The sequence below is a fragment of the Orbicella franksi genome, chromosome 10 (genome assembly GCF_964199315.1).
Source record: "Orbicella franksi chromosome 10, jaOrbFran1.1, whole genome shotgun sequence".
Classification (NCBI taxonomy): domain Eukaryota; kingdom Metazoa; phylum Cnidaria; class Anthozoa; order Scleractinia; family Merulinidae; genus Orbicella; species Orbicella franksi.
In genome coordinates, this window is record NC_138154.1 from 21,573,933 (window position 1) to 21,600,128 (window position 26,196).

Here is a 26,196-nt window from a genome sequence, read left to right on the forward strand (position 1 = left end):
CTGACAGATCAGACCACATGCTGTTCAAAGATGCTAAAAGACTGCCAGAAACTCACTGCAATAGCCTATAATAGCTTGTTGTTAATGTGCTGCTCACCAGTCTTCTCAGAGCAATTTGATCTAGACAAGAACCGGGCTCTCACCAGGGCCAGCTTGAACAAAAGATGGGTAACTTAGCCTATGAGCAGGCTCTCGTGTTTGGGCTGGGGGTGTGAGTGGCAAAGCCGCATGAAGGCTCTTGGTGACATGCCAATGCAGAAAAACACTAGACACCTATTTAGCCTGCTCAGACAATAGAGACAGATACTAGAGCCTGCTCGCAGGCTATGAGTAACTCTACCCACCCAAAAAATCAGTAACCCTGACTGGATAGTGATGTACTGAATGAATAGCTTTAAGCAGCTTTTGAACAACGGGGCTAGATATATAGCTAAGGGTTGTTCAGAACTAGTCAATAATTTTTTAGCAATTACAGTCTGTGGCTGAAGTAAAGCCAAGAAAATAAATAACAACAAAATGACTTTTGCTCATATTTATTTATTAGACATTGCTGAAGTGAATTATTTCTATCATCATTCATAATATCTGGATTCCAGATTCTGGTTTTTGGTTCCGGATTCTGGATTCCAGATTCTGGATTCGGATTTCGGTTTCCAAATTCAGTGTTTTAGGGTTGCCCCAGATGATGTATGTGTATATGTTAATCTTGAATAATCTGAAATTTCAGAGAGTTTAAAAATATCATATCATATCTGTGATGGTTCTGAGGTGGAGGGCTGTTACATGTACATGTAAATGTCTCATGCACGATTTTTCACTCATTATGATTCAGGTGCAAATAGTTTCTGTATCTGTTGATGTGCAACAATCTACACCAATATTTCAACCTAATAATGTACAGTGTATATTAATTAACCCAATTATGCTGTTTGTTTTTAGTTGGCCAGTGCTACTACATAGTAATGTGATGTTGAAGTGCACAAATTTACAAACATGCCCAGTGTCAACTTGTCAAATACATGTATATGAACTGACCAGACAGTGTAGATTACAAAATTCTCTGAAAGGTAAGATGTTTCTTAAACATTATTTTGTAATTAATGATTTCTCAGACATTGTTTTCTTCAAGAAAAGATTCATACCCCACATGGAGGTTTTTTCTCTATTAGAGCTCTTGATTCCTGATACTTTAATTTGGAATTTCTAAAGACTGGCCATGAATGGGTGTTGGGTGTGAATATCTTCTGGAACTGCACATTCATTCATTGAGTAAGCAAGAACATCAGTATTTATCCTGACAAAGTCTGATTTTCTTCTGGAAGCTGAACTCATATACAGTTGTACAGTTATATGTACAACCAAACAGCCTGGATGACCCTGTGATTGGGACTGTGCACATTGTTGTAACCCTCAATGTTCCAGTTGCTTGTTTGAAGCAAATTGCATTTGCTCTTGAAAGCAAGTTGTGAAGTTCATAACAGTTATGTAAGTTTGCTTTGTATCTCAGGGCAGAGCCTGCCACAGTGAAAGTTGGCGTACCAACCCCTAGCATTTGATTCACTACTAACACTCAGTAAACAGCTAACAATGAAGTACACTGTATATCAAAGAAAGGAATTACATGCCTGTTCCTGTCAGTCAATATATGAACAGGTTACAGATAGGGAGCCTGTATTAAAACATCAAAGATTTTCAAAGCAACCATGGCCTGGTGAGATATTTCTGAGGTAATATAAATTTAAGGTCCTTATGATTGCTTATAGGCATTGATTTTTATTGTAAACAATATCTTACTGAGTGTATTTTTCTTGTGTGCTAATTGTTGGAGAACACAGAGGTCACTGTTATGACAGAGATATTAATTTAATGTGAAAAGTTCTATAAACAAATGCATCTGGGAACAACTTAATTTATCATGGATGCAGCTTCTGAGAGATCCCCAATATTAATGAACATACACTGTTCATACAGTACATGTAAAAGAGTTTAGTAATTCGTTACTTATGATTGTAATGCTTTGTTTGGTTTCTCTGTATTTACAGACAACTTGATGGGATTATAAATTCTGCACCAAGTTCATTGAATAAACTGACTTGGAGGTTCAGTTCTGCAACCCATGCTGTTTGTAGTAATATCATAGCTGCAACATTGTGACAGATACTGCATTACATTATTAAGAAACACATATTAACTAATTATTTTTAAGTGCCTGTTAATTTAATCAGTTTTTCGTAGAGATAATTTACTCATGGTTTATTTATATAATTGGCTTTTTGGCTTTAAAATGATATTTATTGAGCTTTTAAATCAATTTTGTGATAATCTGCATTGGACATGGCATAAATTGATATTTTGCCAACACGAAATGGAGAACTGTGTCTTGAGCGAAGTTGCAGGATTAGCATTTTTGTAGAAAGAAAGGGTTGAGAAATTTGTGACATTCTACAGACAGCCTTGCCATTCGCAATGTCCGATAAGGTTAATTTGTTCCATTCTGTTGTAGAAATAGTGTTCTCTAATTTATAAATTATTTCAATCTGTTGTTTAAACGATTGCCTTATAACCCCATGTCTGGCTTTGGTGCATGTAGGATATTGATGTATTTTTTATCCATTTTGCTGTAAATTATCTTAATTGATGTGTCAATCAAAACATATCTTGGATATGCTGGGCTCTTCTGACAAATGTACCTATGCCTCGTACCTTTGAGTGCATTTGGTTGTGTAGTGCAGACAAAATACATGTACATAATATAACTTCCTCTTAGCTCACTGATAATTCTTGGTATAATTTAATCATAGCAAAATTAATCAATGGAACCCAATCGCAGCTCTTGTAGTCCACAATGCCAGTCGAACAAATCACATTGAAATTGAATAATAAAATTATTATTAGAAGCCTATGCAAGTATTCATGATCAGCAAAAAAAAAAGTATCGTAATTACCATTCATGCGAGGGTGATTTTGCTTATTGCAAACCCTTCCAGCAGGAGGAGACTCCATACAATAGTGAAGATGGCTAAATGTATCTTTGGGGACAAGTTAGAAAACAAAACTTTCCAACTTTTCACATATGTATACTGTTTTGGTATTTTTGTGAGATTTCATTTGGTAGAGATTCAGGGACGGAGTATATTGTAACCACTGCATTTTGTGTGGGAGTCCCCATGTTAACTAAGGAAGAATATAATGATTAATAACAATGCCTTGTCTTTCTGAATAAGGTAGGAAAGAACAAGAAATGCCGCCAAAAAGCACAGAAGACAGTTCTGTTATGTGATCAAGATTTTTGGTAGCTTCCCAGAAATCCTTGAAATCGTGGCTCTATATTTCATAATCACACCATCTTACACCTCGATCTGCTGATGTAATACTAGTTACGGCTGAAACTATTAAATCATTCGCAATTTACCTCATACATGTTGGATTATTTTCATTAGTAACAACATTCCGAAAAATAACTGAGGAGCTCCGCTTTTAGGCTGGCCTAAATCTATATATTATTATCATTCCCTTCGAGAAGCTACCATGCGCTTTATTTTTTTTTTTTATGATGAAAACACAGCAGCTGGGTTGACGGTAGTTTGTGCTATAAATTTGTCCATCTGAGTCTGGTTCGATTTCTTTGTTGCTCTGAGGAATCACCCGCGTATGGGTTCTGGTGCGTCTCCGCTGTCTTTCAGTTGGGGTGTTACAGCGTACGATCGGAGGACTCCTGCAAGCTTTTCTTTCACTTTGGTTAGTTTTCACTTCACTGTCGTTTGATTTTGGATTTTTTTTTCCCACTTTCTCTGGTTTTCCTTCTCCACAAAAACAAACACTCCAAATTACAATTCGACCAGGATAGAGGACCCCCATAAAAACCAGGTAATGGTGCTGTGGCCTCCTCCCTAAATAAATATATTGCAATTTATGGTGAAGAGGTCTGTGCCAATAGTGTGCCACGTCTTCGGCGGCACCCCTGTGGGTATTAGGAGTTCTTTTTTCTGTCCCGGTTGTGGTTTCTGACAATTTCTACATGTCTTTGTTTAGCCCTGTCAAGTATGCTGAGGTCCTATTTCCGAGCTCTTCATGGTTCCTTGGTCTGCTGCATATCATGAAGCTTTGGCAAAATTTCCTTGCGAAATCCAGTGGGTATAATGATGCAGTAATTTTTTCATGGCTACCCATCTCCTACACCGAGCTCGTCGCGAAAGGGCCAGTAGGATATTAAGATCACTGGGGCTTGCTGGATGGTCCAGGGCTAACCAGAGTAGATCATTTCCCCCAGTGCATTGAGCTATGGATCTGAAGTGTTTTGTTCTCCAAAACTGTGTACAATGCTGTCTACTGAATTGTGGATGGATGTCGCGCACTTGAACATTTTGTCAATAACCTGGAGAGTGCATTCGCGTTTTCGATGCTCTTGCCTGGTTTTAAAAAGGGACAATTCCGTCAGAAAAGAAAAAAATGCCTCGACCTTCATTACAAAACGCGGTTGCTATGGCATTACCAAACGACGAAGAGAAGCAGTGGACTCTTCAAAATTTCTGCAAGTGGTGAATGAACAGCTACTTAAAACGTCCACATCACAGAGTGAATAATTTGTTCAAGATTCTGAAAGTGAAGTTAACGTGGTTACCATGGCGATGGTGTCATTCTGTTTCTTTTATGATGTACATTTCTGGTGCCAAGTTTAAAGAACAACACCCCAATTTTTCTAGAGATATTCTTGATTGAGTATCTTACTGTTCTAGTTGCACAACTCAAGACGTCATTAAAACAGTGGGTTTTTTTTTAGATAAAGAAGTCTTATTGAGCATGGTGCGATAAATAAATAATTACATTTTCAATCACTTTTCGAAAGAATTAAAATTACGTTTCAAATAGAACGTTTTATAGCTACAAAGAATAACAAAATTCAGATCCATTGTAACAAATGAAAACCCCTCCTTCAACTGATAGAACAATAGCTGAACTATTTATTTATATCAACACGCGATGCCTCCCTTTTTTTTCTTTCTTCTATTCTTGTAGTGTAGTGTAGTGTATTTTCTTTGTGCAATAGAGTAGTGTAATATATATTTATACATGTAGAATCTGTGATGTAGTTTGTGTACTTGTAAAAATTGTAAAAACCCAAAAACAAATAAAATACACAAAAAATAAAAAATAAAATCAGTAATTAGCATAATACAAAAATGTCAATATTTCTACAACAAAAGAAGATATTCCCCCAAAAAACGCCATTTTTCTTTACTTTGAAAAGCCTTCCAACTAAGCAGCAACTATTTTTTATTTCAAATGCACTTTAAAAGAAGAACAGTCATTTCTAAAAACAGCAAGATTTGTCTTTTGTTGGTTAGGGAGCACGGTGTCCGTGTTTCCATTTGTTTGTGATGCATTTGGTAGTAAGTGAGGCGAGGGATGGAACTAGTGAGTTAGTGCGTGCACGCCAGATACAGAAGGAGGGAAAAAGGAGTTCAAGGATGGGTGACTACTAATGGCTCATTTAGTTTATGAATACGTTATTGTCGTATGCACTGGCTGATTTAAGCTGAACACTTGGAATGTCATACATGTTTTGTTTTGACTTTTGCGTTGAATAGAGCTTGATAATCTTAATTTGTTCGTAGGATGCCGAACAAATATACAAATTGCGTTCAATTATATCATAAGGTAGATGATTCAAAATGTGCTTTAGAGCGACACATGTCAAGCTAGTGATCAAAGTTTAATTTATTGCAAGCAAACGACATCTGCTTATCTATACGCACTCTTGAAGTTAAAAATTTCTCCGTAACAAATTCAATGCCCACGGCTCTGACTTTGGAAAACATGAAGGATAGCACGTTATTTGATTTTTGTTTAATTTCAGCTAGGGTCTCATTATCATTCTCACTACAGACCATGTATGCATATGTCCGATTATGCAATCAACCAAAACATCAATAACCATTCCTGAACATTCCTAAAAGATAATTTGTTTGGCAATCCATTAACGTCAATTGCATAGTCCATCTTTTCTTTCATAAAGGACTCATTAGTTTATGCTGCACTCACTTGAACCAGAACGTCGCCTCCGGCTCATGTCAGGAACATTCTGAAAGCAAAACTATACTAGCACGACTTTTGAAATTCAGTCCAGTTACGTCCCAGAGTCCTAACTGCTCTCTGAGCAGAGGAATAGGAGACTATCGGCACAGGATTGGTCACCATGAAGAAGTATAAGCACTAGGTTTGAAACGTAGTGGTCGACGTACACGCACTCAATCTCATATTCGTTCTTTTATCTATTGAACCAAGAGACTTCAACTGGAACCATGAAACTGCATTTGAACAAGCTCGCTTTTGATATCTTGAATTTTGTTTAAATTCCCGTGAGTTTAAGATTAATTCCCAAACTCCCGGGCCAATTCATCTTGAAGCTCTTACATCATGTTATTTGCATATCGCGTATTTCATAAAATTCGTATTTCGAAGTTTTTGACGCTATCTCGTGCCTGCTCTCCAACAAACACTTCCAGAAAAGAATTAGGTCCTTGAACGAAAAAAAAGAAGCAGGCCCAAAGAAGAAAACAAATAATTTATTTCTGTGAAGAAACGAGAAAAAAAGCCCTTGCTGGAATTGTTAATGGATTGAAGAATAGATTGAAGAATAGATTGAAGAATAGAAGTACCGGAGCGGTATAGGGGTGCGAGAATTATCTCATGGGGTCAGATAATCTCCGGATATGACGCTAGTTGTCTCTGAATCTTTATGAGCTTAAGTCTCTAATTGTATTTTGAGAAGAATTTACAGCAAATTTATTTGGGATGGATGTTTGACGGATGTTCTGAAATTTTTCCTTATTATGCTAGGCATAACGATAAACAAAAGGGTGTGAAGAAGTTCTGTTATTTAAAATATTTTCTCATTCACACAACACGTCTCGACACATCGCACACATTTTTAGCTACTCCAACTCTAGATGCGGATGACTTAACAACCAATCGACATAGGCTGGGACATGTTTGTTCAATGATGTCTGGTGAATAAGAATGTGTCGCCATTTGGCTCGTGCTGCAGCATTCGATATCCGATAAATTCAATAGCTGGTTTTCACATGACGTCACCAAAATTGAAACTACAAAACTATTGATCTTCCTGAGATTCTACTTTAATGATGCATAAGAGCTGCTGAAAACTAATATTCATACAAATTTTCGCTCCAAATGGGTTCTTGGTCTTGTGATACACTACGCTCGAATTTCTAGGCTTTTGCGTGACGCGGCATTTACATGACGGCCAAGAGAGCTGTCGTGATGGTTATAAAAGTGACTTATTTCAGGGAATTTGGCCATCTAAACTGTTCATGTCTTAGAAAAGGTATTATTTTAATGTTTTAGAGTTCCTCGAGGGATAAATTCACGCTTTTGTAGCAAAACTCAGTAACAGATGTTTCTGTTGGTTTCCGGTCGCCATGTTGGTGCCCATACGGATGGGCACCAGCATGGCGTCCCCATACAAATTTCTATAAATTTTGGCAAAAAATTTCTCCGCATATCTTGCGAAAGAAAAATTGCTGTGACCAGAATCTTGGCGAGAGTCTTTGAATATTTACGTTCTTTCATTTCCCAGATTCTGAACTTGATCCACTGAACGGTTTTGATTTCTATTTTGATCCATTTTGAATGGCGTGACACTGAAAACCGGCAATAGACGAACCCTCGGTCGTTTAATCGTTTACCGGCTTCTGACAACTCCAAAAAGAAAAGGTGGCTTGAACACTATTATGGTACCCAACATTTTTTAAGTTTTCTAGTTTGTTAAAGTTTTTTTTTTTTTCTGAATACTTTCCAAGACTTTGTCAACAACAGCAATTAATTCAAACTTTTTAGTCATGTGGGCGATACGGTAAAAATAAAACAAAAGTGTAGCCTCAGGGATGTAGCACCGTTCAGGAGGTGAGCTGCTATGGTCATTTGAGCATGGTATCATTTGAGCATCATTTGACTGAAATCTCTTGGAAGGCATATTTAAAACGACAACAAAGTAGCGACAATGGCAAAGTTTTATTTCATCATGACACTTATGATCCTTCAAGGATTTCTCCTGTCGTATGGTAAGTGGAAACGTTTAGTATCTATTTGTTTAGTCACGGGTGTCTAAGGGTAAGGATAAAAGCCTTCAGCGAGAAAAGAATCAAAGAAAAACTCCGCATCGGCGTTGCTCATTGCGTAGGACGCTGGTGAATGCGGCTAAAAATTTGTCAGGACAGAACCCCAGTTATTCGGTCACAAGTAAGTACACGATACTCACCTTAACTAAGCATTACTTAGATAGACAGGAATGGGATGGAAGGTTTCCCTTAGTATCCTATGTTTTACTTGAATGGCTCAAGTGCTGATAGCCGGCTGACTAGTGAACACCTTGAACAGAAGCAGTAGTTATCAATGTTAAGCAATTGTAGCGGTCGTCTGTTCAGCGCTGGAAACACTGCTACGATAAGATATCATTTGTAGCTCTTTTGCATGATTTATTCCGAAATTTCTGCTCTTCGAGAGTTAGTTTTAAGGAACAATTCGGAATAGTTTCCCGTTCTGCTCAACTTACAGTTACAGCATTGTGAAACAAATACTTCTGATGTTATTTCATCGCCCGAACAAAACCTACAACCGTTGACGGTTATAAAACAGTTACTTGGAAGCATGCTCTATATTTCTGCGTTCAAGTTACATGAAAAATCACGAAAATTAAGGCTTGGACCATACATATAGTAAGTGATTATTTTATGGCTGGAAATCACCAAAATATGATAGTTCACATTTGTGAAACATAAATCAAACTTGACTGAAAAAAATGTGATTTACTTAAGCCCTTCGGCTCGTCTCATTAGATATGAAAATATTGCATCCCGATAGGTCCCTGGGAGATCCCGATAGGTCCCTGTTTTCTATATAATCACCGAAGAAAGCGTACTTATGTTTATTTTAATTTGCGGTAGCTAGCCAAGGTAAAGCTTAACATTTCGCGACTTTGATGCGTTCCATCGATTCACAGAAAACAAAAGAATCTATTAAATGGCGTCTCTTTATAAAGACGACAATTCAGTTGATCTAAAAACAATATAAAACTATTTGATGACAATCGAATTAAGATGATTTCCGCAGAACATTCGAGCAATGATAGCAAAAATTAAGTTACCAAAAAAAAACCCTCATGGCATGATGATATCTTGAATACAGTTAAGAAGAACTTACCGAGACTTAAGCTCTCGAGCTAGCTAACCTCCTGAGAGAAAATTGAACTTGAAATTACCCATATTTCAATTAAGACAGACATTTCGCGTTAGTTCAAAATAGAATTAAACACGCTTTCAGCATTTTAACGAGGTTTGACATTTCTCGAGACTGCTTGAGAATTTAATTGCGGGGTCACTTAGAGAAATGAACTAACGTGAGTTGTTTTAAATAGTATTCCAAAAGTTACCGTGCTACGAGTAGATTTTTGGTAAATAATTTTGGCACTTATTGCTCGAACTTTGAGCGGAATCCGTCTTAAACACAGTAAACGAGCCAACCAGTATGGAAATCGCATACCTTGGAGAAGTAATTGATTCAAGACTTCGGAATGCCAGGGATGAAACAATTCTATTCATGTTAGAATAGCTGTTTGAAAACTGATTAAATTAAGCCAGAAATATATTTGGAATATTGAAAGAGAAAGCTGCTTAAGGTTATTTTTCGATGCTTTTATTTGTTCCACCGTATTTTTTAACATCCATATTTTAAAAGCAAAATGTCATGCTTGACGGATTTATACTAAGTTATGAAGCCCTAAACTTTTCCCGTAACAATAATTTTGGCGTGACTTTCATCGTTTAAAAGGTTTTTTATAACTGGCCAAGCGAAACAATAGGTCAACAATACAATGGGCCTCGCCTCGAGAACAAAACAAATGCGATTGACAAGAACGAATCAAAGTTAGAATTTTAAAGCGATGTAGATCAACCGACAACTATTGTGAATATTTTAAAAAAATTCACAAAAGCTCTTCTTATTAAAATAGATCATCAGAAAATCTATCGATTACCCGATATCAATCGATAACGATTAGGCAATTGATCACACCGATTGATATTGGCCAATCGTCGTTTAATCGATAAACACATGAATTTAGTTTTCTGTGGAGCAAACAAACCAAGACACGCACGTGTACACACTGATCTTGGCGAGCATAAGCTGTTTATTTTCAGGTGTTCGTTCAAAACAAACTCATCCGAGCTACTTTTCTTCCCCGCTGAAGGAGGAGGCAGTAATACGGAGATGTCGGTAGCTTTATCTTCCCCAAGCTCAGATGCCAAAATCTTTTCTTCATGCCAGCAGTTTCAGTCAAATCTTTTCCTCCCCTACCTTCCCAATCCTCGAATAGAAAGCCCATAAGATTTCCAGGCCAAATGGCATTTAAACATATTACGCGGGCATTCCGATTTTTCCCATTAGGTTGTAGCATGCTCAGTTCTTCAATGAGGTTTTTTTTTAACAAGTGACATCTGATTTCAGATTGGTTATTGTTTTGCAGTATCTCTTATAATCAATCTATTAAAACAAATATTTCATAGTAAGTAAGAGACTCTACTTTATAAGGGTGACACGTAACAGTAACTAACATCACTGATGAACTTGTGGCCCTCTAAAAATTACAAAAATACAAATAATAAGAACTACATTAGCAATTAGCTATTATTAACGATAGAAATACATATATTTGTAAAGGTACAGTTTGTAGTGCTTCCGATATAAGCCAAACACTTTGCATTCGCAATATTTTTCTAATGATACGGCATGAAAAGTAATTCCACGTGCTCAACCGACACCTTCTTCCCCTTCCCCCCATACACACCTCGTCATTACCCCAACCCCGCTCTCTCCTCCAGCCCTGGGCATGTTGTTAGAATTTTTTCGAGACAGGAGGTATTCGGGATAGAGCTAACGCAAACTATTTTATTGTCAGCACAAATCAGAATTTCAAAATAAATTGGAAATTTCAAAAGCTGAGCGGAATAACTTGGGGCAAAGGTCGTTTTCTTGGAAAGCCAGTCAAAGTGCATCAATTCCACTGACTCTGAGGAAATAAACCTTTCAATAACTGTTTGCCTATCAACTGACAATGATCAAACGTAAAAACTGCTTGTATTTAATGGCGACTAGCCGTAACTCAAAATATAAATGATCTTTCTATTCAAGATTGTTATTGAGTGAAAATGGAGATTGTCTGAGAGTTCAGAAACTAATCGAACAGACTTGATTTGGTCATACCGTTCAGTCTCTAACTGACTCTTTGAGTAGACGAGGCTAACAAAGTGAATAACACTTATATTCACGATTAACGGCAAAACGACTCCAAGTTAATTGAAGCGACAAAACAGCAGTGTCGCTGAGAACAGCAATGTCCTGCCCCAACAGGATACGGACGGATAGCAGTATGTTTTGTAGTTTGGCTCCCTGCCTTCATCCAAGGTAAGTTATATTTAGCTTTGTTTAGCACTTTAACATTGAAACGTAAACAGCGTTGTTTCTAGCTGTTGTTTCTGCGCACGAAAGAGATCGATACAAGAACTTCCGTTAAGATATTATGCTTTGTGTTCGGACGTTAAACTGTGTCTCGCAAAATTTAAGTCGAACTTCACGGATCTCTCAGTCCCTTTTTTTTAGCCGGTTATGTGTGTCTCGCAGTCTCGATTTTTATACGAAGCTCTCTCGGAGTCTCAATATTTTGAAAGGCTAAAGGTCTCGAATCGAAGTCCCGACTCGTTTGTTTGTTTTTATAAATGACGTCTTCTCGTCACTTGATATTAAATGTCAATAAAGCAACTTTCAGTCTGCGTCACAAACATTAATAAAAGAGTGTGTTCAAAGCGTCGGTAACTGAAGTCATAGTAATAAGACTGCATGTTCTTAAAATTTTGAAACCGACACCATTACCCCCAATTTTTGTACCCCAACGAAACCTCTTGCGAAGTCGTTTAGATCAAGTTGTAACAATATTTGTCTTGATTATAACTGTGAAACTGAGGAACAAATGTTCTGAAAAAACGTCTTACACTTATGGAATGAGCTAACTAAAAAGGGAACTAACTTATCTCTGTGCTTATACTACCAGTGTTAACATTAATGTATCATATATTAATTCGCTTAAGTTTTAGACATAGAGTTTGATAACGAGCCTAATATTTCTATAGTTTGGATAGAACTGAGGTTATTTGCTATTCTTAGCATTTCATTAATCACTGAAATAAGGGGTTTATACTTTTAGTAAAGCTTGTTCGTTTCCATTAACTCATTATCATATGAGCAATCAGATTAGCTCATTATCATATAATAAATAAATAATGAAAATGTGGCAATTATTCAAAATGTGATCACGCGGGTAAAATCCGTGAGCCCTGTCAAAGCCGATATACCATTTCCAAACATTTGCGTTTTTCCATTTTCAAAGGCTAATATGCATAGACCCACGCTCCTACAGCCCTGTCATATGAGATTACATACATTCATCTTCACCTTCTGAGTCCATAAACTAAGTACACTAATTTGGTTCTTGAACTGTGTTTTCATATGTTAAAAAAAAAAAAAAAACTTTGTAGGCTAGTGATACGTTTTTCAATACTGGACTCATGAAAGAAATATCAATGTCTCGGCATGATGTGATAGTACATGTTCTGGTGTGGTTGTGAACTAATTTCAATCAGCATTTGAATGAGTGAATACACACAATTTAAGTTCAATAGGGTAGAATGATTTTTATTTGTAGTCGATCTACTCAATGGACCAGTTGACTCATGGCAAAGTGCGTAACATCGATATGGTAATGTTTGGTAGTTTTTGCCAGTTGTTTGAGTCAAAGGCCTCTTTTTTCAGGTGTGGTCTATATGCCTTACTGTTGTAACAAGCTCTAGAAGACATTCCTCTTAATGGTTGCATAATAACTAAGGTAACATGTGGTCACAGAGGCCCACCTAAAAATATTTCTGAAGCTTGTCTAAGGAACAAATAAAAGCAACAATATAAAAACAACACCCTAAATTACACTGCTTTTTTATTCAGTAATTTATAAGTAAATTTTTAATTTCAAGAATGTGAGATACTCCTTAACAAAATGTAATTTGAACACAAACAATACAATCAAGGGATCATGAACGACCATGATCAGAAAATTCTTAACTTGAAACAAACTAAATAATGCTATAGGAGTATTAAAAGTTTGACAAAGTTTGCTGATCGATAAAACCATTCCAAAATACATTGTACTCTATCGTAAAATATATACCAATATATGTACATAGAAATACATACAATGACCATCTTTAGTGTACCCTATGAACTCTTGCTAATTGCAAATTTGGTTCCAATGGAAGCAAAGTAGTAACAATTCTTTTGATTCTTTGCACAGTTTTACAGCATGTGTCTTGGGCAAATAACATGCTTGTATAGCTCTGACTAAATTCATTACAAGTGAAAGTTCTTTATGCTTCACTCTTTTGCCTTATTTTAGGAGCTTAGTCGCAATATTTTGAGTTATTTTGGCCACAGACAAATTTGCTTGAAATTGAAGGAAAGCTGACAATGGTAGTTTACTAAGATAGAAAAACATCAAAGAGATAATAGTAAACCATAAAGCAGCATGGATGCTTGAGGATTAAGAAGAATGACACGGAATACGAACATCAAACTGGACAAATTTAGGCTTAACTTTTCAAGATGCGCAAACCATGACATAGCTCCTTTAACTCGGCCAGTAGGATGTTAAGAGTATTAGGACTTGCTGGATGGTCCAGGGCCAACCAGAGCAGATCATTTCCGCCAGTGCGTTGAGCTATGGATCTGAAGTGTTTTGTTCTCCAAAACTTTGCAGAATGTTGTCTACTGAATTGTGGATAGATGCCATGCACTTGAACATTGGAGAGTGCATTCGCGATTTCGATGCTCTTGCCTGGTTTAATAAAGAAATAATTCAGGCAGAAAAGAAAAATATTGCCTTGACCTTCATGAGAAAACGCGGCTGCTATGGAATTACCAAACGACGAAGAGAAGCAGTCGACACTTCAAAATTTCTGCACGTGGTGAATGAACAGCTACTGAAAACTTCCACATCACAGAGTAAATCATTTTTTTAAGATTCTGAAAATGAAGTTAACGTAGTTACCATGGCGCGCGATGATGTAATTTTGTTTCTGATGTACATTTCTGATGCCAAGTTTAAGAACACCACCCCAGTATTTCTAGAGATATTCTTGATTTGGTATTTTACTGTTTTAGTTGCACAACTTATGACGTCACCACCTTCCTAATTAGCATAATACAAACATGTCAATTTCTCTAAAACGAAGGAAGATACTCCCAAAAAACATCATTTTTCTTTGCTTTAAAATGCCTTTCAACTAAGCAGCGATTATTTTTCACTCAATATGCGCTTTAAAAGAAGAACAATCATTTCTAGAAACAGCAAGATTTTTCTTAGGTAGGAAGATTAGGGAGTAAGTGTCCGTGTGTCCAATTGTTTGTGATGCATTTGGTATCGAGTGAGGCGAGGAATGAAACTAGTGAGTAAGTGCGTGCACGCCAGATTCAGAAGAATGAAGAAAGGTATTCAAGGATGGTTGACTACTAATGGATCATTTAGTTTGTGAATACATTATTGTCGCATGTACTGGCTGATTTAAGCTGAACAGTAGGAATGTCGTACATGTTTTGTTTTGAATTTTGTTTTGAGTAGAGCTTGATCATCTTAATTTGTTCGTGGGATGTATGAACAAACATGTAAATCGCGTTCAATTATATCACAAGGTGAGTGATTCAAAATGTGCTTTAGAGCGAAAGATTGACACAAAAGTCATGTCAAACCGATGATCAAATTTTAATTTATTACAAGCAAACGGCATCTACTTATCTAGACGCACTCTTGAAGTTTAAAATTTCAACGTAACAAAATTTAATGCCCACGGCTCTGAGTTTGGAAAACATGAAGGATAGCACGTTATTTGATTTTTGTTTAATTTCAGCTTGGGTCTCACTACAGACCATGTATGCATATGATCGAGTATACACTCAACCAAATTATTAATAACCATTCCTGAACATTCCTAGAAGATCATTTGTTTGGCCATCTATTAACGTCAATTGCATAGTACATCTTTTCTTTCATGAAGAACTCATCAGTTTATGCAGCGGTCAATTAGAAAGTTGCTTCAGGCTCATATCAGGAACCTTCTGAAAGCAAAACTAAACTAGCACGACTTTTGAAATTCAGTCCAGTTATGTTCTCAGAGTCCTAACCGCTCTCTAAGCAGATGAATAGGAGACTATCGGCACAGGATTGGTCACCATGAAGAAGTATAAACACTAGGCTTGCAACGTAGTAGTCGACGTACTCGCAGTCAATCTCGTACTCGTTCTTTTATCTATTGAATAAAGATACTTCAACTGGAACCGTGCAATTCGATTTGAACAAGCTCGCTTTTGATATCTGGAATTTTGTTTCAATTCCCGGCAGTTTAAGATTAATTCCCAAACTCCTGGGCCAATCATCTTGAAGCTCGTACCTCATGTTTATATCGCGTATTTCAAAAAATTCGTCCTTCTAAGTTCCTTGGCGCTATCTCGTGCCTGCTCTCCAACGAAAACTTCCAGAAAAGAATTAAGTCCTTTAACTAAAAAAAAGAAGCAGGCCCAAAGAAGAAAACAAATAATTTATTTCTGTGAAGAAAAGAGAAAGAAGCTTTCGCTGGAAGTGTTAATGGAATTGAAGAATAGAAAAACCGGAGCGGTATAGGGGTGAGAGAATTGTCTCTTGGGGTCAGATAATCTAGATCTCCGGGCATGACGCTAGTTGTTTCTGAACCTTTATGAGCTTCATCTATAAGCTTTATGAGCTTCCCTGCGTCTCTAATTTTATTTTGAGAACAATTTACAGCAAATTTATGTGGTATGGATATTTTGCAGATTTTCTGAAATTTTTCTTAATCATGCATATTGTAGGCATAATGAAGTTTTGGAAGTTTTGGAAGTTTTGATATTTAAAATATTTTCTCATTCACACAACACGTCTCGACACGTCGCTCGCATTTTTAACTACTCCAACTTTAGATGCGGATAACTTAACAACCAATCGACATAGGCTGGGGCACGTTTGTTGAATGATGCCTGGTGAATATGATGTGTCGCCATTTGGCTCGTGCTGCAGCATTCGATATCCGATAAATTCTATAGAAGAACTCTCTGTCGTTCAATGGTTTATTCCTGAAATAAAAGGTGGCTTGAATACTACTATCGTAAACAACATTTATTGAGCTTCCTAGTTTGTTGAAGTTTTTCTTCTGAATACTCTCCAAGACTTTGTTTCCAACAGCAATTAACTTAAACTTTTTAGGCATGTGGGCGATGCGGTAAAAATAAATAAAGTGTACCCTCAGGGATGTAGCACCGTTTAGGAGTAGCTGCTATGGTTATTTGGACATGGTCGAGAAAATTGAAGGGCAAATCAACCATCTCATGTCATAGAGACGCGTCTTAATGTGGTTGTTAATAGTTGATAAATTTCCCCCCGTCAAAACCTTTGGATTCATTTTCCCCACAAAAACTCGTAATCAGTCGGGAATTCCAGTTTCTGGCTTTGTTCAGGCCAACAGTGTCTTGACTGAAATCTCTTGGAAGGGATATTTAAAACGACAACAGAGCAGCGAGAATGGCAAAGTTTTATTTCATCGCGACACTTATGATCCTTCAAGGATTTCTCCTGTCGTGTGGTAAGTGGAAACATTTAACATCTATTTGTTTAGATGTTAAATGTCCTAGGGTAAGGATAAAAGCCTTCAGCGAGAAAAGAATCGAAGAAAAAGTCCTCTCGGCGTTTTTCATTGCGTAGACAGCTGGTGAATGCAGCTAAAAATTTGCTAGGACAGAACCCCCGTTATTCGGTTACAAGTAAGTACAGGATACTCACCTTAACTAAACACTGCAACTGTGGGATACCATTTCTAGCTCTTTTGCCGATTTATTCCGGAATTTCTGCCCTTCAAGAGTTGGTTTTAAGGAACAACTCGGAATAGTTTCCCGTTCTGCTCAACTTACAGTTACAGCATTGTGAAACAAATACTTCAGGTGTTATTTCATGGCCATAATAAAACCTACAACTCTGACGGCTATAAAACAGTTACTTGGAAGCATGCTCTATATTTCTGAGTTCAAGTTACATGAGACAATACAAAAATGAAGGCTTGGATCATACATATAGCAACTGATAATTTTACTGCTGAAAATCACCAAAATTAAACTAAAGGTCATATTTGTGAAACATCAAACAGTATAAATCTGCATTGACTGACATACCGGATCTACTTAAGCCCTTCGTCTCGCCTCATTAGATATGAAAATATTGCATCCCGATAGGTCTCTGGGAGATACATTGTTTTCTACATAATCACCGAAGAACGCGTACTTAATGTTTATTTAGTTTGCAGTAGACAACCAAGGTAAACGCTAACATCCCGCGACTTTGATGCGTTCCATCCATTCACAGAAAACAAAAGAATCTATTAACTCTCCATGGAGACGCCATTTTAGTTGATCTAAAAACGATCTAAAACTATTAGATCACGATCAAATTAAACACAGTGAACGAGTTAACCAGTACTGGCTAGAAATAAAAATCACATACCTTGGAGAAGTAATTGATTCAAGACTTCAGGATGCCAGGGATGAAACAATTCTATTCATGGTGGAATAACTTTTTGAAAACTGATTAAATTAAGCTAGAAATGTATTTGGAATGTTAAAAGAGAAAGCTGCTTAAGGCTATTTTGCGATGGTTTTATCTGTTCCAACATCCACCAGCAAAATCTCATGCATGACAGATTTATACAAAGTTATGCAGCCATAAACGTTTTCCATAACAATAATTTTGGCGTGACCTGCATCGTATAAAGGTTCTTAATAACCGGCTAAACGAAACAACAAGTCAACAATACAATGCCACTAGCCCTAAAAACAAAACAGATGCCAATTGACAAGAACGAATCAAAATTGGGGGTTTAAAATGGTGTAGATCAACCGACAATTATTGTGAATATTTAAAAAACTTCACAATCGCTCTTCATATTAAAATAGATCATCAGAAAATCTATCGATTGTCCGATATCAATCGATAAGTATTAGGCAATTGATCATATCGATTGATATTGGTCAATCGACGTTTAATCGATAAACACATGAATTTAGTTTACTGTGGAGCAAACAAACCAAGACACGCACGTGTACTCACTGATCTTGGCGAGCATAAACTGTTTATTTTCAAGTGTTTGTTCAAAACAAACTCATCTGAGCTACTTTTCTTGCCCGTTGAAGGAGGCAGTAATGCGGAGATGTCGGTAGTTTTATCTTCCCCAAGCTCAGATGCCAAAATCTTTTCTTCATGCCAGCAGTTTCAGTCAAATCTTTTCCTTCCCTATCTTCCCGATCCTCGAATAAGAAGCCCATAAGATTTCCAGTCCAATTGGCATTTAAACATATTACGCGGGATTTCCGATTTTTACCCAGGCAGTGAGGCCTGGATTTAAATTTCGGCTCCGTTTTTTTTTTTTTTTTTTTTTTTTTTCCCACGTTCAGTTACAAATCGCCGTCTGGTCTCTAAAGCGCATGCGCCACCTGTGCATGCGTATACCACATGGGATTTACAGAGGTTACCGTCGAGAACAGTTAGCACGGATTCCACGATTTCTAGGGCGATGAAATGACATAAATACGAACACACCGTTCAAGGTAGACCAACACTAAAGGACGTTAAGCGTTTTCGGAACGGGTCGCTGCAAGCCTTACGAGTGATCAATTTACGAGCGAGTGAATCATGAGTGAATCATGAATCATGTTATACCAAAGGAGCCATCAACCGGCTCAAGAACTTCTGAGCAACAAGAACAGGAAGGTTAGAGAATTTGTTTACGAATTCACCTGTTCGAGTACACCTAAGTAAAATGCTCTGAGAAACTTCGTAAAGTATAATAAAGATAAAATCTCGAACTAAACGATATTCTCTCGTTATTTGCTTGTAACAGAGTTATGTGTCTTAACAAGAGTGAAACCCATGTAGCGAATTATTGTACATTTAAGCATTTAAACTAATGTATGTTGACCCCAGCAAAACAAATCTTGGCTTGCACTGTCACGCAATCCTGACGCAAAAAAAATTTATCCGAAAACCATTTAGTGGATAAAATCAAGAAATTGTGATGTTATAGGAGATTAATAAAGATGGCACTCCTCGAATTTTTAAGCCTGTGCGTTTTCCCAAGCTCGGATATTCGTGGAAATATTTTGCACAAATTTACAGAGACCAGTATGGAACCGCCATGTTGGTGTACCTCCGCGGTACGTCTACATTGCGGCCGGAAAATATTGCAAACATCCGGAACTTACTTTGGCTATCTAGGCGACTGATTATCTGTACTGAACAAACAAGCATTTACATAAGCACTTTTCGTAATACTTTAACTTCTAAACGGACTAAAAATCACAAGATAAGTATATGATTTCGACAACCGCGTTCGTAGGTCTATGTCACGCATCGCCATAACTATGAAATTCAAAATGTCTCGCTTGCTTGAGAAACGCAAATAACAACGACAAAGGCTAAGGAAAATAGACAGAAACGTTTATAGGTTGATATGAAGACCTTGACTCATTTCACACCCTAAAGACTTGCAAACGAGTATAAATAAGCTATTAATCGATTCCAAGAAATGCAATCAAAAGCAGAATAGCTTAAGCATATCAATTCGATTGAATTTCGTACAACTTCAGATGCAGAACATTTAGCTCAATTGCAATATAGCTGTTGCTTCTCAGTATAACGACTGCCTGGGTACACGCAGCAAAGCGTCTAGTTTCCATTAAGTTGTAGCATGTTAAGTTCTTCAATAAGGTATTTTTTCAACACGTGACATCTGATTTCAGATTGGTTATTGTTTTGAAATATCTCTTATAATCAATCTTTTAAAAAATATTACATATTAATAACTATGATATTAGTAAGAGACTTAATTTTATGCCCCCTTCCATCGAGCGATTTTTAATCATATTGACCAGACGACTAATTTAAGCCAACAGTCGAGCTCTGTTTGCTACAGCGCTTAAAATGAAGACAGCAACCTGCTGGGATAATAATTTGGCCATGTGTCATGGCCGATTTTAATTGATAAATTACTGACTAATAATTAACTACATCATAACATAATAATCATTCATACAAAAATACAAATAATAAAAACTACATTAGGAATAGATATTTTTAACAATAGAGATAAAAATAAAAATATTTCAAAAATTTGAAAACGGAACAAATCGATTTAAAACGAAGAGCATGCAGACATCTATCTATTGTCATTAATTTAGATCAAACGATCCCTTTGTCTTCTGAGAATTTAGCAATATTTTCCATAATTCAGCGTTAAAAATATTACAAACAAGAACACAGAAACAAAAAATTTACAATAGATAGAAAGTAAATGTGTGCAGTGACCAAAGTAGCTTAGGCTTTCGGGTTGGTCACTGCCACATTAAATCAACTAGCGTAGTCAATAAGTTTATATATAACTAGAAACAGAGCAAAGTATATTGTATGAATTACTTATTAGATATACTGATGATTATATATATATAAAAAAAAAAACAATAGGACGTGTAAGAGGTAATTAAAAGGCTGATCAAACAAATTTTTCTTAAGAAAAAACTTGAGAATCTAGGAGGTTTGAATTGCTTGTAAAGGTACAGTTTGTATTGCTTCTGATATAAACCAAACATTTTGCATTCGCAATATTTTTCTAATGATACGGCATGAAAAGTAATTCCACGTGCTCAACCGACACCTTCTTCCCCTTCCCCCCATACACACCTTGCCATTACCCCAACCCCCCTTTCTCCTCCAGCCCTGGGCATGTTATTAGAATTTTGCCGAAACAGGAGGTATTCGGGATAGAGCTAACGCAAAGTAGTTTACTGCCAGCACAAATCAGAATTTCAAAAGAAACTGAAAATTTCAAAAGCTGAGCGGAATAACTTGGGGCAAAGAACGTTTTCTTGGAAAGCCAGTCAAAGTGCATCAATTCCACTGACTCTCAGAAAATAAACCTTTCAATAACTGTTTGCCTATCAACTGACATGATCAAAAGTAAAAACTGTTTGTATTTAATGGTGACTAGCTGTAACTTAAAATATAAATGATCTGTCTATTCAAGATTGTTATTGAGTGAAAATGGAGATTGTCGGAGAGTTCAAAAACTAATCGAACAGACTTGATTTGGTCATACCGTTCAGTCCCTAACTGTCTCTTTGAGTAGACGAGGCTAACAAAGTGAATAACACTTATATTCATGATTAACGGCAAAATAACTCCAGGTTAATTGAAACGACAAAACAGCAGTGTCGCGGAGAACAGCAATGTCCTGCCACAACAGGATACGGACGGATAGCAGTATGTTTTGTAGTTTGGCTCCCTGCTTTCACCCAAGGTAAGTTACATTTAGCTTTGTTTAGCACTTTAACATTGAAACTTAAACAGCGTTGTTTCATGCATTTGTTTCTGCACGCGAAAGACCTCGATACAAGAACTTCTGTTAATGATGATATTATGCTTTGTGTTCAGACGTTAAGCTGTGTCTAGCAAAATTTAAGTCGAACTTCACGGATCTCTCAGTGTCTTTGTTTTAGCGGTTTTGCGCGTCTCGCAGTCTCGATTTTTATACGAAGCTCTCTCGGAGCCTCAATATTTTGAAAGGCTAAAGATCTCGAAGCCTCGACTCATTTGTTTGTTTTTATAAATGACGTCTTCTCGTCACTTGATATTGAATGTCAATAAAGCAACTTCCAGTCTGGGTCACAAACATTAATAAAATGGTGTGTTCCAAGCGTCGGTAACTGAGGTCATAGTAATAAGACTGCATGTTCTTAATGTTGAAACCGTCATAATTACACCCAATTTTTATGCCCCAACAAAAGCTCTTGCGAAGGCGTTTAGATCAAGTTTTTAACAATATTTGTCTTGATTATAACTGTGAAACCGAGGAACAAATGTTCTGAAAAACGTCTTACACTTATCGACTGAGCTAACTAAAAACGGAACTAGCTTATCTCTGTGCTTATACTACCAGTGTTAACATTAATGTATCATATATTAATTCGCTTAAGTTTTAGACATATTTGATAACGAGACTTACATTTCTATAGTTTGGATAGAGTTGAGTTTATTTGCCATTCTTAGCATTTTATTAATCACTGAAAGAAAGGGTTTATACTTTTAGTAAAGCTTGTTGGCTTCCATTAACTCATTATCATACGAGCAATCAGATTAGCTCATTATCATATAATAAATAAATAATGAAATGTGGCAATTATTCAAAATGTGATCACGCGGGTAAAATCCGTGAGCCCTGTCAAAGCCGAAATACCATTTCCAAACATTTGCGTTTTTTCATTTTCACTGGCTAATATGCATAGATCCACGTTCCTACAGCTCTGTCATATGAGATTACATACTTTCATCTTCATCTTCTGAGTCCATAAACTAAGTGCAATAATTTGGTTCTTCAACTGTGTTTTCATATGATTAAAAAAAAAAAAAAAACCTTTGTAGACTAGTGATACCTTTTTCATGACTCATGAAAGAAATATCAATGTCTTGGCATGATCATGGCCAGAAATTCCGGACATCGCAACGGCGCACGCGCGAGGTTACTTGACAATATGGCCGCCAAACACTCAAAGGAAATGTATGGCAGAAATAAAACAAACTAAAATAGAACACGTTCTGGCTTACCGGGAACAAGTGCCGCGATCCGGTAGAGTTCTTGAAAGTTTCCTCGGCTATTCTGATAAGTTGGTTTTCATCAACAAATGTTACTGGCCCTGCTTTTCATCGATGTTTATTTTCGAAGCTTAACCCATACAATGCTCTCTACAAAATAGAGGCTTGAAATCCCATTTTTGCATCCCAAGAAGATTTTGATCCTCTGTAGCAGACAACATAGTCGGGATATCCCAAGTGCCGCGATCGCTTGAAGAAAAGCACCGTATGATGTATGTATTTGACCAATTTCCACCTGCGATGCTGATTTCTTCGCTCCGCTTTTTGGTTTTAAAAAGCTTGCAAAATGACGGAAAGCAAGCTCGTAAACAGCCACGCTAAAATCCCCAAATCCGCTGTCTTTGCACGGCGATATTTCGGCTGCAAATGGTCCGATTTTGCTCCAAAAGACATCGTTTGAAAGGCAATTTTCTCTAGTTTTTACTTTTATGCAATTACTTCGGTCAGCAGTTATTTACATGCCCAACAACGTCTTTTTGTACAACAATTTTTTCTGTAGTGTCGTTGAGCCCGAAGTACGCCGTACTGAACAGCGGTATGCACTACTAAAATGTGTACCAGACGTATGCAGCACGAAAATTAACAGACTCGATGTCCGGAATTTCTGCCCATGGTGATAGTACATGATCTGGTGTGGTTGTGAACTAATTTCAATCAGCATTTGAATGAGTGAATACACACAATTTAAGTTCAACAGGGTAGAATGATTTTTATTTGTATTTAATCTACCCTATGGACCAGTTGACTCATGGCAAAGTGCGTAATCTCGATATCGTAATGTTTGGTACTGTTTGCCAGTTGTTTGAGTCAAAGGCCTCTTTTTTCAGGTGTGGTCTATATGCCTTACTGTTGTAACAAGCTCTAGAAGACATTCTTTTAATGGTTGCATAATAAGTAAGGTAACATGTGGTCACAGAGGCCCACCTAAAAATATTTCTGAAGCTTGTCTAAGGAACAAATAAAAGCAACAATATAACTACAACACCACAAATTACACTGTTTTTTAATTCAGTAATTTATAAGTAAATTTTAAATTTCAAGAATGTGAGATGGTCCTTAACAATAATGTAATTTGAATTTAAACATTACAATCAAAGGATCATGAGAGACCATGATCAGACAGTTCTTAACTTGAAACAAACTAAATAATACTATAGGAGTAATAAAAGTTTGACAAAGTTTGCTGATCAATAAAACCAATTCAAAATACATTAATTGTATTCTATCGTAAAATATATACTAATATATGTACATAGAAATACATACAGTGATCATCTTTGCTGTACCCCATGAACTTTTGCTAATTGCAAATTTGGTTCCGTTAGAAGTAAATCAGTAGCAGTTCTTTTGACTCTTTGCGCAGTTTTATAGCATATGTTTTCGGCAAATATTATGCTTCTATAGCTCTGACTAAATTCATTACAATGCTCCCCTCTTTTGCCTTATTTAAGGAGCTTAGCCGCAATATTTTGAGTTATTTTAGCCACTGACAAATTTGCTTGAAATTGAAGGAAAGCTGACAATAGTAGTGTACGGGCCCAGTAAAACGACGAACACTCGCAGAATTCGACATAGCAATTTAATCCAGTAGTATTACATCGGGACTTGATCTGACTCTTCGAGCGACAGAAAAACACACACGCAACAAAACACACTCACACCCACTCGCATATAATTTAAATGTTCTGCAGTCTCTTGGGACGTCTGATTGCACGCCCATAACGTGTCCTCTATTTGTCATCTTTGTCGGCTTCTACAAGTAGTTTACTAAGATAGAAAAACATCAAAGAGATAATAGTAAACCAGAAAGGAACATGGATGGTTGAGGATTAAGAAGGATGACACGGATTACGAACAACAAACTGGACAAATTTAGGCTTAACTTTTCAAGAGGCGAAACCATGACATAGCTCCTTTAACTTGCTAAAGAATTTCAAAACTGGATCTTGGTGAATTTTTTTGTAACAAGATATTCCTTCTCTGGGATGAAAAGAGAGAGCCCGACTACTTTTACAAAACATTTCACACAAATCTTAAGCCCCTCCCAAGTCTGGTCATATTTCAAGAAATACTGTTTTCGCTCCTGTTCCTACAAAAGCTTTAAGTAAATGCTCAGGATCACAAATAAAAGAGACGGGCCTCATGTCCATAGCATACACATTTTCAGTTTTGCGTGTAAATATAAGTATCTCTTTAGGTACACCTGGAAGGCAATGAAACTAGTAAAATGTATGGTGTGGAGTACCATCCTGATCCCATGTGTTAGTCAAAGTACAAAGAAAAACAAAATCACATAATTTGGTCGAGTCTAAAAATAGTTGATAAGTAGGTATGGCCATTGAAATTGCTAGTACGAATTACATCAAGCGCAGTTACTGCATTGGCAGTCGGTAATGACTAAACTCTATAAATCCAGTTCATTCAGTAAACCATTTACTTCCAGTACAGTCCACTGTGGTGCATACCGTTTAGTCTATTAGCCGTCCAGTCTATTAGCGTTTCAGTCTATTAGCCGTTCAGTCTATTAGCCGTTCAGTCTATTAGCCGTTCAGTCTATTAGCCGTTCAGTCTATTAGCCGTTCAATCTATTAGCCGTTCAATCTATTAGCCGTTCAGTCTTTTGCTTTTCAGACTATTAGCCGTTCAGTCTATTAGCCGTTCAGCGTATTAGCCGTTCAGACTATTAGCCGTTCAGACTATTAGCCATTCAGTCTATTAGCTCTTCAGTCTTTTAGTCATTCAGTCGATTAGCAGTATTTGCTGCTACTAAAACTATGGCGCTATAACTTAAGAACCCTCTCAGGGGAAAGATGAAGTAACCATCTGTTAAGTTTGTCAAGTAACCATCGGCTAATTGTTGTGCATAACAATGCTAGAATATACCACTTCGTTACATTTTAAACGAAATATCTTAAGTAGAAAGATTTAATTTTCTGAGAGTGTTTCAAAGTTCGGGTCATGATGTGGCTTCTTATAAAAATATCGCTGAGGATTGGATAAGGATTTAATATTTCAGAAATTTCATTTTGGAATAAACAAATAAATGTAATTTACAAGTAAATATATACATATATGTTTTCTTGCAAATTTTGCCCTTTTAAAGTGACTCATAAAGTTAACGTTTCAAGCACTTTTTAGCACTTCTTCTTTGATAATCAATGCTACCTCTGAATTTTAGTTGATGCTACAATAATATTTTAAAAAATGTACTAAACATGTTATGGCCATCTTCGTGACGATTACCGCTACAACGATACAATACATCAAAGTAGAAGTGCTCAAATATGCTGGAAACGGCTGCCAGCCAGCTAATGAATTTAAAA

The 26,196-nt window shown here is 36.7% G+C and overlaps 1 protein-coding gene across 25 annotated transcripts in view; it reads left to right on the forward strand.

The window, feature by feature from the left end:
- The first annotated feature begins 7,922 nt into the window (after positions 1-7,922).
- The window catches only part of LOC145500187 (uncharacterized), a 111,689-nt gene continuing 93,415 nt past the window's right edge, over positions 7,923-26,196 (forward strand). For 21 of the 25 annotated variants that reach the window (XM_081479671.1, XM_081479688.1, XM_081479679.1 and 18 more), the window contains exon 1: positions 7,924-8,084. In XM_081479671.1, coding sequence (XP_081335797.1) covers positions 8,024-8,084 — 61 coding nt within the window. In that variant the 5' untranslated portion in view covers positions 7,924-8,023. Of the gene's footprint in view, positions 8,085-16,038; positions 16,767-26,196 lie in introns of those variants that run through there. The other 4 variants (XM_081479673.1, XM_081479697.1, XM_081479696.1 and 1 more) reach the window with 3 other exon arrangements.